Raw genomic sequence first — 16152 nt, forward strand, 5'->3', positions numbered from 1 at the left:
TCAAGGGCTCCACTGGAGAATCCAGAGTTTATGTTCTTTGCTCAAGGTAACCTTGAGAGTAGACACTGAGGAATTGGAAAGCATTACCGATTTGGTTTCCCCACCCACATCATTCAGCAGCAACTGTTCTCAAAGGTTATCTCACTGCTAAATTCAACATTTTGACTCATTTCTCAGCCTTAATAGGCAAATACAGACCAAGTACATTTCAATTGTCCCATAAATCATGGAACAGGAATCAAAACAAATGCTTTTTTTTTTATTACCAGGATAGATGATGGATTTTGGAGGTCTGGGAGAGCCAACAAGCTTTTGACTGAAAGTGGAAAGCATAACCTTCTCTTTCTTAATGTGGTTTTGAGTCAAATAAATATTCATGAATGCGTATTTTAACATTTGTGATTTCCAGTTTTAAGCTCTCAAACAGAAAATGGAACTTGAAGAAACTAAAACAGATTTTTCCGTATGTTCTCTTGTTCTCTTCCGTATATTCTACTGCTTTTCATTTTTCCTTTTCTCCTAGATATTCATCCACATGCTGCCTCCTTACCTGGGCATGCTGCGGCCAAAAGTAGAGACCCCCCTGTCCCTGGAGACCATGCCCCGCCGAGAGAAAAAAATGATGGCCATCAGCAAAGTGGCTGATGAATACTTCATCCGCAAGCCCGACTCCTCCATCTTGTTCCCCAAGCTCAACAGGTGAGAAGATCTACTCTGGGGTCCAGGGTCATTACATAGGTTTATGTATTAATGTTTGTGCATGTGATTGCGTTTGGGTATGGATTTTTGCCTGCGTGCATATGAATACTTTTGTGCACTATATGCAAATTCGCCTGGTGTTCAAAATGTTTCCACACACATTACCTGTACAGTACAGGTAATTGTTTTAGGGCAAATAAACACACTGCACAAACAGTCCTGCTCTCAAATTTGCTTGAATAACAGGAAGCTTTGTGTCTGAACTCTTTAGAAGAACGAATTAAATATTTAGAATTACTCAACTCTATATTGACCTTTTAGTAAGTACATGTTGACAGTTACTTACATGTTTACCAAGACCCATATAACAAGCATGACATTTTATTTGTGCTTATTATTGTGCTTATTAAAGGTTTTTTATTAAATAGCTGTTGTCAACTGTATTATGGTATTCTTAAAACAAGTGGCCGCACTATTCAGGTTATCGCTTGTTTATCTTATAGCCTGTTGTCACAACATTAAATATGTTTACCATATATTACTACAAAAACTACCTTTATATGATAACACATAACAGATAGATATATATATATATATGTGTGTATCAATATGAACTGGCAAATTTCTAAGAAGTATTGTAATTTATGAAATACTTCTAAAATGTCAGGATCCATTCTTTTTCTTTTTACAAAGATACTGTATGACCTGTGGCCTATGCGCCAGCACTACACGTAAGCGCCTATCTAGTCTTCGAGTACTTTACACTACATGTCACATCAGGCCGTTCTCATCTCAGGGCGGTCAATACCGACGCTTTCAGAAAAAGTGTAATCTGTGGGAGATGCTCCGGATGCATCTGTATGATACGCTCTGGGGTGTCTCGTATAGACCAGGAGTGCTAGCTAGCTTACTAGCTAGCTATGTTCGTATTAAAGGTGTTGACAGCCCCCCGAAGCCCCCTGTTATAACCCTCAGAAATGTTAGTGCCTAAACCTAAGTCACTGACTTTATGCACAGCCTCCTTTGTTAACCTCTTTTGTGTTGCTGCGATGTAGCAAACGGTGGCGTTTCATACGGATGCCGGAGGGTACCTTTAGTGTCAAATAATTACGCTTTGTCACGCTGTCTGAGAGCATCGGTAATGATGCACTGAGATGAGAACGCGTTGGTCACATTCCCCCCATTCACACACATTCATCCACTGATGTCAGTGGCTGCTTTGCAAGGTGACAACTGCTCATCATCAAACATAAACTAATGCGTTCACATATGGCACAGCCATCAGGAGAAATTTGGGGTTCAGTATCCTGCTCAAGGACACTTCAATATGCAGACTGGAGGAGCCTTTAAATACTTGTAATACATAATCCATATCTGACACTGTTTAAAAATGTATGTTGTGCAGTAGAAGTAATTTAAAAAACATTAGCTGCCAAAATGTGTTGGATATCACAATAAAAAAAAATTAAAATACATTTGCACATAATCCCCTGAGTTTAGTGTTCATATAGTTTCAGGTCTGTGTAGCAGGTTATTTGTGTAGTCAGTTGGCCGGCATTTCCTGTTTCTCCACAGCTTTCATTTGTCCTATAAAATCCAACTCTCATTCTACATGAATACACTTTACTGGCATAGCAGTTACTTCAAATATGAATCTTATCTTGTCTAGATACGGCCATACATTCCAGGTGGCTTATTGCTTTGTTTCAGTCTGCACTATAGACTCTGAAACATTGTTTAAGAACTAAAAACTGGATGACTATTGGTTTAGGCTGTGAGAGGTGTTTGACACTGGACTGAGAGATAGAAACTGGCGATATTTAAAATTGTGTTTAACACTACCAAACAAAGCTGTTTATGTTAAGTTGGAACAGCCTCTAAAAAGGCATTTTGACCTCCAGTGAACCCAGACTGATGATTTTCATCTTTGAATGAACAGTTTTACAGAGTGCTGCCCCTGAAGCTGTTGAATAAGGAGCTGGATTTGGGCCACTGTTGGCACACAAGCTGGCGAGAAAACATGATATGAGTCTAACCCTAGTGTCTATACTTTGCACACAGGAAAAGGGTGACCTTGATCAGACAAATTGGGTAGAATCCATCCTGAGAATCAAATACTATGTGACTTACTTAACTAGCCAGGCTGCCTGCTGCTTTTTTAATACACATCAAAAATCTTCCTCAGAGTCTGTAGCTATCCCTCCCTCTCTATCATTCACCTCCTGTGAGAAATGAAATATGTCTAGAGGGAGAGACCGGAGAGTCGTTGCTAAAATAATAATGACCCGCACAAATCGACTCTGACACATTAGAGCGGGGTGCTGCGTGTCTAGGTGAAAGAACGGGTGACAGAAAAAGGTGTGTGTGTGTGTGTGTGGGGGCACTCTATTAAAGCAATTTGATGAGACAGCAGTATCTCTCTTGAGCCCACACATACACACACACTCACGCACGCCTTCTTAATTGGGTTTAGTGCATGTCTTGGCACCAGACGGAAGGCAGTTTTAGCTGAATTAGTCTCCTGAATAGTCATTTACTTCTCGCTGATGTAGTGCTACTTTGAGCCACGTATGAGGGGAAAGGAAGAAAGGGTTAAGAGGCCAAGTTCCGTCCCTCTCTTCTCTCTCTACCTCCCTCTCTTATCTCGCTCTTTATCTAAAGAGGCTCCGCCTTTCTAAGGTCACAGCCTCTTCACCTGCCACACTCACAAGAGCAGCAGCAACGGCAGCGCTGCATTGTAAACTCCCAAACTGCTGCACTGAATACCAAGCAGCTGTGTGCTCTGCCCTGACTGCCAGGTTAAACTCCATTTGAATGTTTCCCAGTGAAAGACACAGTGCCATACAGTCCTCTGGTGGTGAGATGCCTGACCTGCAACTCATCTAATCTGGGGTTAGTTTTTTCTTAGAATCTAGAAAGTGTAAGTGAAGGAGGTGTTTAATATTTGAGGTGTTTCATAAGAAAACAGATGTTTGTAAAAGGCACAGCACAGCTGTTCTGCAAGGACAATAACATTCATTTGTCAGAGGTATCTTTGTTTGGACAAGGTCACGACAGTGCAATGCCTCACAGCTAAATGTATTTTGTTTGTGCAAGTGAGAACTATTTGTTTGTGTATTTCTACTCCTTTTTTTATGTAATATGCCCAGAAATGACAAACATATGCCACAGTTGAACACCAAGCAACAAACTTTCTAGTTCATCTTACTGCACTTGCCCACAATGCACCACCCCCCACCAAAAACAGACATTAGACCATTAGTTTTAGCGATGTTGCTGTGTTATCAGATCTCCCCCTCGACTTTGTTGGGCACAGTGTTATCATAACTGATAGAAACACCAAACAAGCCAGAATTATCTTTTTATTTCGCAGGCATTTCAGCTGTGACGTCCTGCAGAGACAGCCGTGCTGTATCACTACTTAATAGAACTCTGTGTCTGATGCTGTACTGGAGGTAGAAAAACGGAAAGCCATGTGTCACTGCTCAGGGACACTCTATATGATTATGCAAAGAAATGCAGCAGGGAAAAGCACAGCAGAAAAGGTTAATGAGTAATGCTTTGTGTTTCTTCCGTAGCTGTGTGTTAAAGCGAGACTAGATAACACAGGAACACAAGGACCTATAAACATTAGTTAAAGCTGCACTCGGTAATGCTGTACTTTGGCACCCAAGTGCAATAGCTGAAAATACATGTCATCATAACTAAAGTACTAATAATAATAAGTGTCCTGAAATGACATATTAGACCATTTTCAAAGTTGACAAGTACCAGTCCAGTGACAGGCACATCGGATAAGTATGATACGTAAGTCACGTGACCTAAATCACATGACATTTAACACATGGTAAATGTTGTGATATGGTTGTAGTTTGGTTAGGTTTAGGAAAAGATTGTGGTTTGGGTTACATTATAGTACATTACACGAGTCACCTGAAGTAAGTAACATGACTCACCTGACATAAGTCATCTACAAAACGGTATTTAACTTAAAACATTCAACAACTTTGACTTTCTTTCATCAGGGACTCAAACCTCGGTCCTGTGTCCTGAGTTTACTTAACACATCCATCCACCCCACCACCCTCCTTACATCGACTTTGGCGCTGTTTCTACTACATCCCCTGACTACTTCTGCCTCTAGAGGTCACGGCCTAATAAAAAACTGTAATATGGATCATAATAATCTACCTAAACAGCCTTTTTTGTGGTCAGGATGGTCTGCAAAATAATAGATTTTTTGGAAGTTAGAAAATCTTTAACCTTTTGTATATACGTTTGTTATGCCTCAACTTCTTAATGAAGTGTCCGAAATCTCTTTGACTGTGAACATAATTTCATTCCTGTAAACAGGGAACCTCAGTGATATACAATACTAAGCTCTGTTATGATTTCAATAAAGAGTGATAACAAATGTGACCTACTGTTAGACCTGTCGTGTGAAAAGTTGTGAGTGACAGCAGAGTTAAGCGAGTTACAGAGACGCCCACAGCAACTTCCTCCCAGCTTTCCCCAGCAACTGCTGGCACATTTTAGCAGCTGATGGTTGATAACTGCGGGCAACAAGTAAACACAGAAACGTGCACACACACACAGGCAGAGGGTTTCTCAGCCAGAGCAGCCCAGTCAGCAGATGCAGAGCGGTGACTCCCACACCGGCAGAGCGAGCACAGGGAGCTCCTCTGACCTTCTCTTTATTCCTCTCTGACTGGCAGAACAGTGCAAAGGACACATGCTGCCTGTCTCATAAAGGCTTTACCATTTCACAGCTTTTAATTAGTCTGGAACGACATCTGCTCACACATTGCTGTATTCTGAAGGCTGGTGTGCGTGTGCTGACACTGTGTGCGCACTCTGTTGTCGCTGAATCAATGCTGAGATTTATTTGTGATATCAAATGTGGTGCATTATGGATGTTATCCTGTGACATGAATGTGCTTGTGCGTGTTGCCATGCAGGTTTCAGCCAGAGGGCATGTGTACAGATCTGAGAAAGTTTATTGACGGCCCCAGTAGCTACCTCACACTACCTGACGAGCTCAAGTCAGCCATAGATGCCATCACTTATATCGCCGAGGCTTTGCAAGCTGAGAAGGACTACGAAGCGGTAAGTTTGTTACCATCTTTTTCTTCCTCACTCCTATGTTCCTTTTTTAAAGGTAATTTGTGTTCCTTGGTTCTATTATTTGGTTTATGAACTTTTCTATTTATCCCTCTCTGCCTTTTCCCATCCTCCCACCGCTACTCTCTTTCTTTTCCTCCTTTCTCTCCCATTCTGTTTAATTTGTCCTCCCTTTCATCCATCCATCCTCGTCCAGCTGAAAGAGGACTGGCAGTACGTGGCCATGGTGGTGGACCGCATGTTCCTCTGGATCTTCGTCGTCTTCACCACCGTGGGCACCTTAGCCATCTTCGCCGATGCCAGCTTTAACCACACACCCACTGACCCCTTCAAATCCCCCTGAAGCAGTGGGGCATTAGGTTTTCCTGAGCTCCTCTGCAAATAGGGATGAAGAAATCACTCACTGTTAAACGGCTAAATGATTCTATCGTATTGGTGTAGTTCACCTTCGGCCCAATGTGCCAACAATTAAGAAACTCTAAGAAACTTATCCACTGCACCTCACGTGTTTTACACTGTTGTCTTGTGGAAAGCTCTGCCAATTTACTTTACTTTTTCTGGCTGGCAAACCCCAAATGACCTTAAGATGTTGCTCTTATTCATTTGCCTTTAGTGTAGACAGTATCAGATGTTCAAATACATCTTGACAATATTCCATTATCGTGTCAGACTATAATTTCTAATACAAGACTTTGATTTTTGGCCATGTGGAAGGAAAAGACAGGGATTTTAAACCCTTGAGTCTCAGACTGAGACCCAACAAAGCATAGGTTCTTTGCAACCAATTCTTGACCCTTGGCTGTCACCACTGCTTCAAGAGCAAAGCTGACAAAATGTGATGAACCAGGCACATTTTTGGACATTAAGCATGATCAAGAGGACGTGTATCTTTCTTCTACCTTACTACTCCTAGAGATTGACATGCTTATTTGTATGCTGTCAAGAATTCCTGCAAGGTTTTGTCTGTATTTATCCGCTGTTTGCAAGTAAAATGCAAATGAATGAACATCTTGAGGTTTCTCAGCCGAATGAGCAACATTACTCAAGAACTACTCAGCCTCAAATTTATTACCTTAATCACATGAAAATGACATGCTTGACATAGATTTTAACAGGGCAGAACTGCATCATGTGTTTAAGGAGATAAGGAGAGTTAATTGCATGGAATATACCAACCAAGGCAATGTCAGCATACCTGAAATATGTATAAATACTTAAATCTAAGCTATTGGTGTGTTTTCTAGTGTATCAGCTACAGCAGATCTCTAGGTCTGAAGAGTGTGGATCCAACGATGGATATTCATATATTGTGTTCACACATAAACATTAAGACAAACCAGATGTCATAATGAGCAAACCGTATGCCATTCATTTCCCTGTGTCCAAAAATGCTGGAGTGTGGCACATGCCTCGTGTATATTTATGCAACCATGGTAATCCTCTTTGTATTTTCAGCACTGGTTTTGCATGGAGGCTATTCTTGTGTTGGAGTGCGGAGCTGCATGCCAGCTCAGTTCACCAGCTGCGGAATTCCCATTATATGTGAGACCTGTGCCTCTTTAAAGTCTCGCTTTCTCACAGCCAAACACGCACACACACCACACATCCTTTTTGATTCTCTCACATGACACAAACACACACCTGCTCTTTCAATCCTGTGCTTTCATTTTGTTCTGTTTTTTGTTTTTTTTTAAATAAAGATCTGAGGGGAGAATATCAAAGGCTCCATCTGTTGTCAGAATGCTGCTGTGAGAATTGCGATCCTTGCTCCGTCACCTGCCGGCTCTGCTATTAATAATAATCATAGACACACACACACTGGCACTGGTTACCAGACACCGCTGCATGGGCTTCCCTGATATTTCTAAGTGTGTAAATACACTCATGCATATGCAGTGTGAGCTGAAGCATTTGAAGCCTGACAGTCTGCACTCATTCTCAAGCTCATTGTGGCGATGGTGCTGAGAGCGCATCAGTATTATAGACCTAGCTGCAGCACACACCTCTCCGTTGCACCCATTTTCATCCTCAGTTCACTGCAGTATGTAACCTTGCATGAGACTGAAGCGCTGAGAAGACAATCTGTTCGACAGACACGCCATATCACACGGGCCATTCTGACTGATGTGTTTATACTGGGAGTGGCTGTATGCAGGAGGGCAAGTCACAGACATTTTCCCTCTCAACTCTCAAACTGGGTCTGATTTATGGCCTGTCCGTCCATCCATCCATCGTCAACTGCTTATCCTGCGTACAGGGTCGCGGCGGGCTGGAGCCAATCCCAGCTGACATCGGCGAAAGGCCTGTTTGTGTTTTTGTTATTTGTTCTTTGCTGACATCAACTTCATAAAAAGCACCATGAAGGATCCAAGAAGCAGCCAGATCCAGAGTTCATCCCAAGGCCTTCACCTCGTCGATCAAAACACTTGTAGTCTTCATGTCTCAGATATCCCCTCACCATTTCTATTGCAACAACATCCATCTCTATTTTTATAGCTCTTCCAACATGCTTATCTTTTCTTGCCTCAAGCTCATCTCAAACTCAATACCAACAAGACTGAGTGTCACTTTCTCTGCTCAAACTCATGACTCTCCATCACTATTGATTAACGCCTCACTGCTCCTGTCAAGAAGCCATTCTCGACTCCTTTTTACTCCACAGCATCTGTGGTGCACAGTCTTTTCAGCATCACTCATTTTAATTCCCACGCATACATTAGCTTTTATGGCTTAGAGACATAAAACCACACCACTTCAGCATTGCTTTGCTGAAAAGGGTCTTTTCTGTTCTAACTGCAATTTCTTTATCTCTCTCTTTATTTTACTTGCCGTGACTGCTCTGATATCACTAAAATAATGTCAGGATTGTGGATCTGATCTCTGATCTACTGTTACTAAAGTTATGCAGGATTTATCTTAACCAAATTTCCTCTTACTTAAATCAAAAAGTAATATAATTGATTTGTCTGTTTTTGCTTTTAAACAAATGAAAAAGTTAACTTTTTTTTTTAAGTGAAAAAGTTAACTTTTCCCCCAAACCTTGCATCAACGGCATAAAAAGTGATTTAATGGAACTAAGTATAGGTCCAAAACACAATGTTTTTTTTAAACATTTACTAAGAGCAAATGGAATGAATACACAGAAAGTTATTCAAGTGAAAATTACATCATAATTTTTAATAAAACATACAAAATAAGGTGGAACCTTATGTGCATAACTGGATGGGACTGATACTTTCAGTCACAGTAAAAAATGTACAATAAATGTGTCAGTCAAATCTGGATAAAAGTATTTCAAACATCTTATTTAGTTGAAAAATATTTTTACCAGTCTAGTTTTCTGAGAATAAAAGGATTTTAAAATTATTGCTAAGGTACCTGGTGCATCTCCTCTTCCGTCCCCTATTTTGAATGTAGGATGCAGTATAAATGACAGAGATGTAAAAGATGATAATCAAAACTTAAATGGCTCAGCACCACATATGTGCCATGATTATATGATACTTTTGTTTGTAGAAAAATGAAACAATCGCAGCAAACGTTGGTCCAGTCAATGTGCTGCTCTCAGGATGGTTGAATCCTTGGGACATTCCTCTCTATGCCACAGTGTTTTGTTTTTTTTATTCTACCACTGGGTGGGACCAATTGGGAAGTTGCGGATCTTAAAATTATACACATAGTGGTTTTAATGGCAGAGGTAGTGGAGATTTGATTTAGCAGGAAGGAAGAAGTGGTCAATGAGCAAGAGATGCCTCCTATTAAACACCAGTCATTCTTTGTCCACAGAGAAAGTTATTGTCCCAATCAACTCCACGCTCCTCTCCGCCCACTTGTTCTCCCCCCAAAAATATCTCCATTGTCATAACCCATAGCCCATTGCCATTCCTGTACCCCATCCCACCCCCTCCACTTCCTCTTCCACCCACCCACCGTCCCCATAGTGCTAACCTCAGATTGGTGAGCACCAACAGGTGCCTGCCCCACAGCCTTCCCAGTACAAACACATTCCGCCCTCTCGTCACCCCCCAGCACGCGCACCCAATCAGGCCGTGGTTTCACCCATGGAGCCATGGCCACAAAGAGACGAAGGGACCTGAGAGAAAGACGCTAGAGGAACAGTGTGTGTGCGGCTGAAGGTGCAACTCAGCTGAAGGTGTGCATCTAAATGCCTAAGCTAGAACGGTGTCGCTTCTTAGAACGCTCCATCTAGATTCCAGGTGAGGGTACAGAGGGGTCAAAGCGCCTGTACAGCGGAGAGCGGGGCCCTTGATTTGCACATAAAAACATAAGATGTCATGACTGTCATGATTGGACAAATGAAGATAAGGATGTACGCATTTCTCATCGTATGCAGCTGCCTTTGTCTCACTTTTACTGGTAAGGACATTTTAGAAAATGCTTGTTCCAGTTGTGCAAATGATTGAATGATTTTATTTCACTTGTACATCAGCTGATTTTATTATTTCTTCTATATGAATTTGATAAAACGTATCTCAAACTAACATCTATACTAGCTCAATGATTGTTTAACTCACTTGCTTATGTGCATTTCAATTAACGTTTATTCATGTACATGTTGAATTATATAATTTATGACTTTGACATTTAACCCCATACTGTGCTTGGAAAACAAACAGTTGCCCTGTCCTTGTTGGCGACCTGTGGTGTTCCCATTCCTCTGTCTGTCCTAATTCTACTACCTTTTTCCTGTTTGGCTGCCAAGACAAGAATTCACCTCCACTTGCAATCCTCCACTCAAAAACTGAGGCATTTTTGCTGCATTCAGGGTAGCTACAGTATTATCTGATACTAGACAAACATCTCTGATCTCACTGCACGCTGTCATTTCAGTTAAATTGGTATTGATTATACTTCCTCTGGTTTTTTTGGGGATAAAATCATAATAAGAATCAATTTGCAATGACTAGTTCTTATCTGAGCTCAGCTGAAGGGCTTTGACTTTGACCTTCTGACCCCAATGGGAGTAGAAAGCCAAATGCTGCCCTGAACTGGTTGGTGACCTCCACAAGGGTGAATTGTTCCTGTCCCTCTGTAAGTCCCACAGCTAGAGCGATGTTAAAACTGTATGTCCCTGAAGAGAAGACCCAAAAACAAGGCGGCAGAGAGAGAAGAAGAAGGAGACATAGAAGGCGATATACCAAATGGAAATAAATCCTTATCTTATGTCCTGTCAAAGATGTTTATGTTGTTTCACTTGAAAAGCAAAAAAGACTGTCCTGCTCTGGAACATATAATGAATCATATTAGCACATCATTGTTTGTTAATCAGAGTCTATTTTTGTCACTGATGGAGCTGGTATCCCAGACATCCCTTTGATCCCATTCCCTTGCCACATATCAATTACATTAGCTCAGTCACCTTTGCTACCCATCGTGCAGCACCTGCCCCGCTCACTGCTTCTTTTGCATGTCCTGTCTGTCCTTCTCTTCTTTTCAATGTGTTGTTTTGTCACATATTTGGGAATTGTGGAATTGGAACCCCTAACCACTGTAGGCCTGACTCACCGACCCAAAGAGAAACAAACATGCTGCGGGCTCTGGGGGTCAGTGGCATGTGTCATGTGCTTTGGTTATGTTGTACTGCTCACTCTCATTTGAACAGCTTTGGCCTTTTCCATTAACTGTTGCTTTGATTTGCTCTTATTTTAGCCCTGCTTTTGTTCTACTTTCATTCTCTTACTTTTTGTGTATTCTTCATCAATCAATCAAACTTTATTTGTGCAGTAATACTAAAACAATTGAAAGATGTACAAAAGAATAGGAGATTATTGCACTTTATAGAGTTGTTGGATTAAAATGGAGAAGAATCATAAAATAAGAAATGAATAAGACAATAAAACAATAAAATATGGGCTCCAGACAGTGATACTCACAACTCTCCTGCTACAATTGCTACGTCACAACAACATTACTAGGCAAACTAGAAAGTGTTACACATTCATGCCAATAAAGCTAATTTGAATTGAATTGAATTGAAAGTAAGCTGAAGTCACTTAACAGTACCTAACACACAAATCATGGCTGGAATAGTGTTGTGTGGTCTCAGCCTCCCTGTTTGTTTCCCATTTACAGTTCAAACACCTGATTTTTTCACCTCACACACACAGAACGGGCAGCTAGCGGGCCATTGCTGAATTTGACACACAGATGTGTATTGGATTAGAATCACTTACCCCACCTTTAAAGAGAAAATTTATGATCAAGTATAGAATAAGGGCCTTAAAACATTTGAAGCATAATTTCAGACAAGCAGACTGCAAAGCCATGTACTCCTGTGCTCCTTCTGGTCCTTGTCAGCACTCATGCAATGGATTTCTGAGTCAACTGTCGCCTCTATCATTATATGTACATTCTAATGTCAAAATTAAGAAGTCTTGGGAACCAACATGTGAATTACCGGTAAGCATGTTTATAGCACGTGAAACACCATTTCACATGGGAAAACCTCACATCATAAATGCACATGTCATTTTCACATATCACTTATATTGGATTGGAAAAATATGACTTCCCTTACTTTGATCATTTCTTGTTTTTGTTCCTATTTCTTCGCAGCTCCTCATTTTTTGTCCACAACACCATTTTCTAATGTTCCTTTTTTGTAGGCGGTGATGTCTCTTTATCCATGTTTTTTCCATCTCATCACCATCTCTTTGCAGGAGCCTCAGAAACAGAGCGAAGGCTCCATCAGAAGCTGTTTGAGAACTACAACATGAAAGTCAGACCAGCTCGTTACTGGGAGGAGAAGGTGATGGTTAGAGTGGGCATGACCCTCTCCCAGCTTGTGAGCTTGGTAAATACAAACACACACATGCACCATAGAAGCACATGCAGTACACGCAAATACATCGTTATGAATTAATCAAGTCATTTTTGTATCGAGTTGTTGAAAATGCAGTGCTAGCTTTCACCGGTCCAATCACATCTACAACATTGGCACCATTGGCTGGATGCTGCATTGTCATCTCTCTCTCTCTCTCTGTGTCCCTCCATCCCGCTGCAGAATGAGAAGAACGAAGAGATGACAACCAATGTGTTCATGAATCTGGTATGAGCATGAAAACATTAATCTTCATCACTGAGCCTCGCATAGCTGCTCTGAGATCTAGCTCTTCTCTCGCTGCTGCTCTGCCGCTCTGCCCTCAAATGGACTTGTCACTTTTTATAACCACAAATTACTTCTTGCTTTATCTTTCTTATTCTCCGACTCACTCTTTCATTTCTGGCCCTCGCCCTCGCTAATTAGAATTTAGGACGGCCTGAGTGTTTGTCACAGTGGTGTGTGAGTGTGTGTCTAGATCAGTGGGATTTAAATGACTTATCAAAGATGGGAGCAACCAGGATGTAAATGACAGAGACATCAGGGCACCCTGGTAATGTCTGCTCCGCTATGCCTGTGAGTCACTTTCTTTTTCTTTGCTCTTTCCTACCTCCCGCCATTCCTTGCTGCCTCGCTTCCTTGCCAGGCATGGACAGACTACAGGTTGTCATGGAACCCAGAGGAATATGACCACATTGATGTTTTGAGGATTCCTCCCAACAAGGTGTGGCGCCCTGACATCTACCTCATAAACAAGTGAGTGTCCTATCTGCAGCCACACAGTCATCCATATCATCTATCATGCAGTGACTAACAGAGGATTCGCCCCAAAGGCAACGCTGACAGGTCCTATAAAACTCAACAACACGTTTCACTTTAAAATGTTAACAAGTATGCTAACACAATGCAACAATATATGAATGTGGTGTGGCTGTAGGGATGGCACAGTCAGCCAAGTGACATAATTCAAGACTGAAATACCTCAACAACTGTTGGTGGGCTGCATTGAAAGCTGGTTCAGACATTTATTTCTCCATCAGAATGAATAATAATCATGTCTATGAAGATTCTCAGTCATCCAGGTCATAGTTATCCAACGAAGGTTAAAGTCAAGGGCAACTGGACTTGGTTGAAGATACTGGAAGACGTTTCGTCCCTCATCCAAAGGACTTCTTCAGTTCTGACTGACTGGCAGGGAAACTCAGACTATTCATTGGATGGTTTGAAAGAGGTGTCAAGGAAGCCATCTACACCCGGGTCGAGAAGCCGTCATTGAACAGGGGAGGGGGTCTACGCCACCTTATCCCTCACTTACAATGCTGTCCTTTCATCACTTCCCAGGAAACTCAACAAACGTAACCTATTGGCCTCAGGTGAAGATACCAACGATGGTCGTTCAGTCTTGGCCACAGGTAGTCTTAACGACTTTAACGACTGTCGTCACAGCAACAAGGAACACTAACGAACCAGCGGTACCGATGACCCGGGCCAACGACCCCACTGAGGTTAAATTGCTGAGTTTCCCAGCCAGTCAGTCAGAACAGAAGAAGTCCTTTGGATGAGGGACGAAACGTCTTCCAGTATCTTCAACCAAGTCCAGTTGCCCTTGATTTTAACCTTCGTTGGATGAATAATAATCATGTTTAACTTTTCATCTAGCACCATCATCAAGTCAGAATTACAATTTTGGGGGCCAGCAGTCTATCGATGCCAACTATATCTTTAGATAATGCTTCTCTGAGGTGTTTGGGGTCAAGTACAATAACTTCAATTTAACATCAGATAATTGCAGGTCATCCGGGTTTTTACATCCTTAAGGCATGCTTAAAGTTTATCTCACTTTAAGCTACCGAATGAGATCATAAACTCATTAGGATAATGTTCACTGAGGTAATAAATCAAGTGAAAAGTAAAGTCCTTCTCATAGACTTCTATACAACCTGACTTATTTGCAATTTCACATTTGTCTTTCTATATGCTCCATACAGTAATGACGGTCAGTTTGACGTGGCACTGTACGTCAACGTCTTGGTTTACAGTGATGGGACAGTCAACTGGCTTCCCCCAGCCATCTACCGCAGCTCCTGCTCCATAGAGGTACTGTCTTTAAGATCACATACCACTGGTACACTGACAACTAAAAATGTAAATCCCTCACTCACTCTCTGTCTCTGTGATGTTGTTTTCTTTTGTGTTTTTCTCCTTTCTTTTTCTCTTTTTTTCTCTTTGTGTGCTGTGAAGCTCTTTGGATCAACTGTGTTGTGCGTAAAGTTCCAGGAAGGACAATGTATGGCCTGACTGTACTAGCATTAAAGACGTAATACCCTAGTGTAGTACTCTATACTTTCATGGACCTTTATTTATAATTCCACATTTAGGTATATCCCCATTCCCTTTGAAAAGTGATGAAGAAGTTCTTTAACTTCCACTCCAACAGGTGTCGTACTTCCCATTTGACTGGCAGAACTGCAGCATGGTTTTCCGCTCGTACACCTATGACGCCTCTGAGGTGGACCTGCAGTACTTTCTGGATGATGAGGGCAAAGAGATTCAAGAGATTGTTATAGATGAGAATGCTTTTACTGGTTGGTGCCTTCAGACCCTATTGCCCTGTGTTCTGTGTACATCATGACATCTTAATCGTTATATATATAGCTACATTTTAGCACAAGGATTTGCTTTTTAAATCTTTTCTTCTCTTTAGCCACCTGGTGTTTTTTTATTTATTTGTACCATTTTAATCTATGTCCTAAAGATTTATAATAATAATGATCATTTTATTATGTATTTTATATTATTACACAGATTAGACTTTTTTTTTTTCTTTTCTACTCACCAATCTTCTTCCAATTTCTCCTGCCTTCTCACCTCTCTTTCTCTCACAGAAAACGGAGAATGGGCCATCTGTCACAAACCCTCAAGAAAGAACATTAAGGAGGACCTGTATGAGGACATCACCTTCTACCTATCATAGAAAGGAAGCCACTTTTCTACATCATCAACATCATTGTGCCCTGCATCCTCACCAGCGTGCTAGCTATATTTGTCTTCTACCTGCCTCCTGGAGCAGGTCAGCACATCTGACATGTTGTGACATGATTATACATCACTGACAAGACAAGATTAGGAAGGGAGACTGCCCCGTGATACAGTGTCTAATGCCTAGACACACAGCATGGGTCTAATACAGACTACTTCAAACCTTTGAAGGAATTTATCGTTTGAAGGAAAGTGACCTTGACTAGGAAGCTACTTTGTCAAGCTTTTAGTGATGTTTCAGTGACATGGCGGAAAATATAGATTCAATGGAAACCAGCAGGATTGATTGCAAACAGTTTGAGCATTCTGAATTTTTGAGCATAAACTTAATTTACATAAATCTGTTACAAAGCTAAATCACGCCAGTGTCTTCTTTACATACAACTGACCAGTAAATATTGCACTTTTTTTTTCATGTATATCCTCAACAATACATACATTATCATGTCGTA

The 16152-nt window shown here is 41.3% G+C and overlaps 2 protein-coding genes across 2 annotated transcripts in view; both read left to right on the plus strand.

The window, feature by feature from the left end:
* Positions 1–7504, plus strand: part of LOC119901493 (acetylcholine receptor subunit beta-like) — a 28185-nt gene extending 20681 nt beyond the window's left edge. The window contains 3 exon segments of the mRNA XM_038717081.1: positions 524–699; positions 5658–5805; positions 6017–7504. Coding sequence (XP_038573009.1) covers positions 524–699; positions 5658–5805; positions 6017–6163 — 471 coding nt within the window. The 3' untranslated portion in view covers positions 6164–7504.
* Positions 7505–10059: 2555 nt separating this feature from the next.
* On the plus strand, positions 10060–15940 carry LOC119901494 (acetylcholine receptor subunit beta-like; the record flags this gene model as incomplete). Its single annotated transcript, XM_038717082.1, is given in 9 exon segments — positions 10060–10197; positions 12501–12634; positions 12845–12889; positions 13308–13417; positions 14650–14758; positions 15099–15246; positions 15547–15624; positions 15627–15735; positions 15889–15940. Coding segments are annotated over 9 exon segments (867 nt in total), but the record flags the coding sequence as incomplete, so codon positions are not given.
* Positions 15941–16152: the final 212 nt, after the last annotated feature.

Source organism: Micropterus salmoides, unplaced genomic scaffold (genome assembly GCF_014851395.1).
Source record: "Micropterus salmoides isolate LMB-PRFRI ecotype aquatic unplaced genomic scaffold, ASM1485139v1 Ms_hic_scaffold_1334, whole genome shotgun sequence".
NCBI lineage: Eukaryota > Metazoa > Chordata > Actinopteri > Centrarchiformes > Centrarchidae > Micropterus > Micropterus salmoides.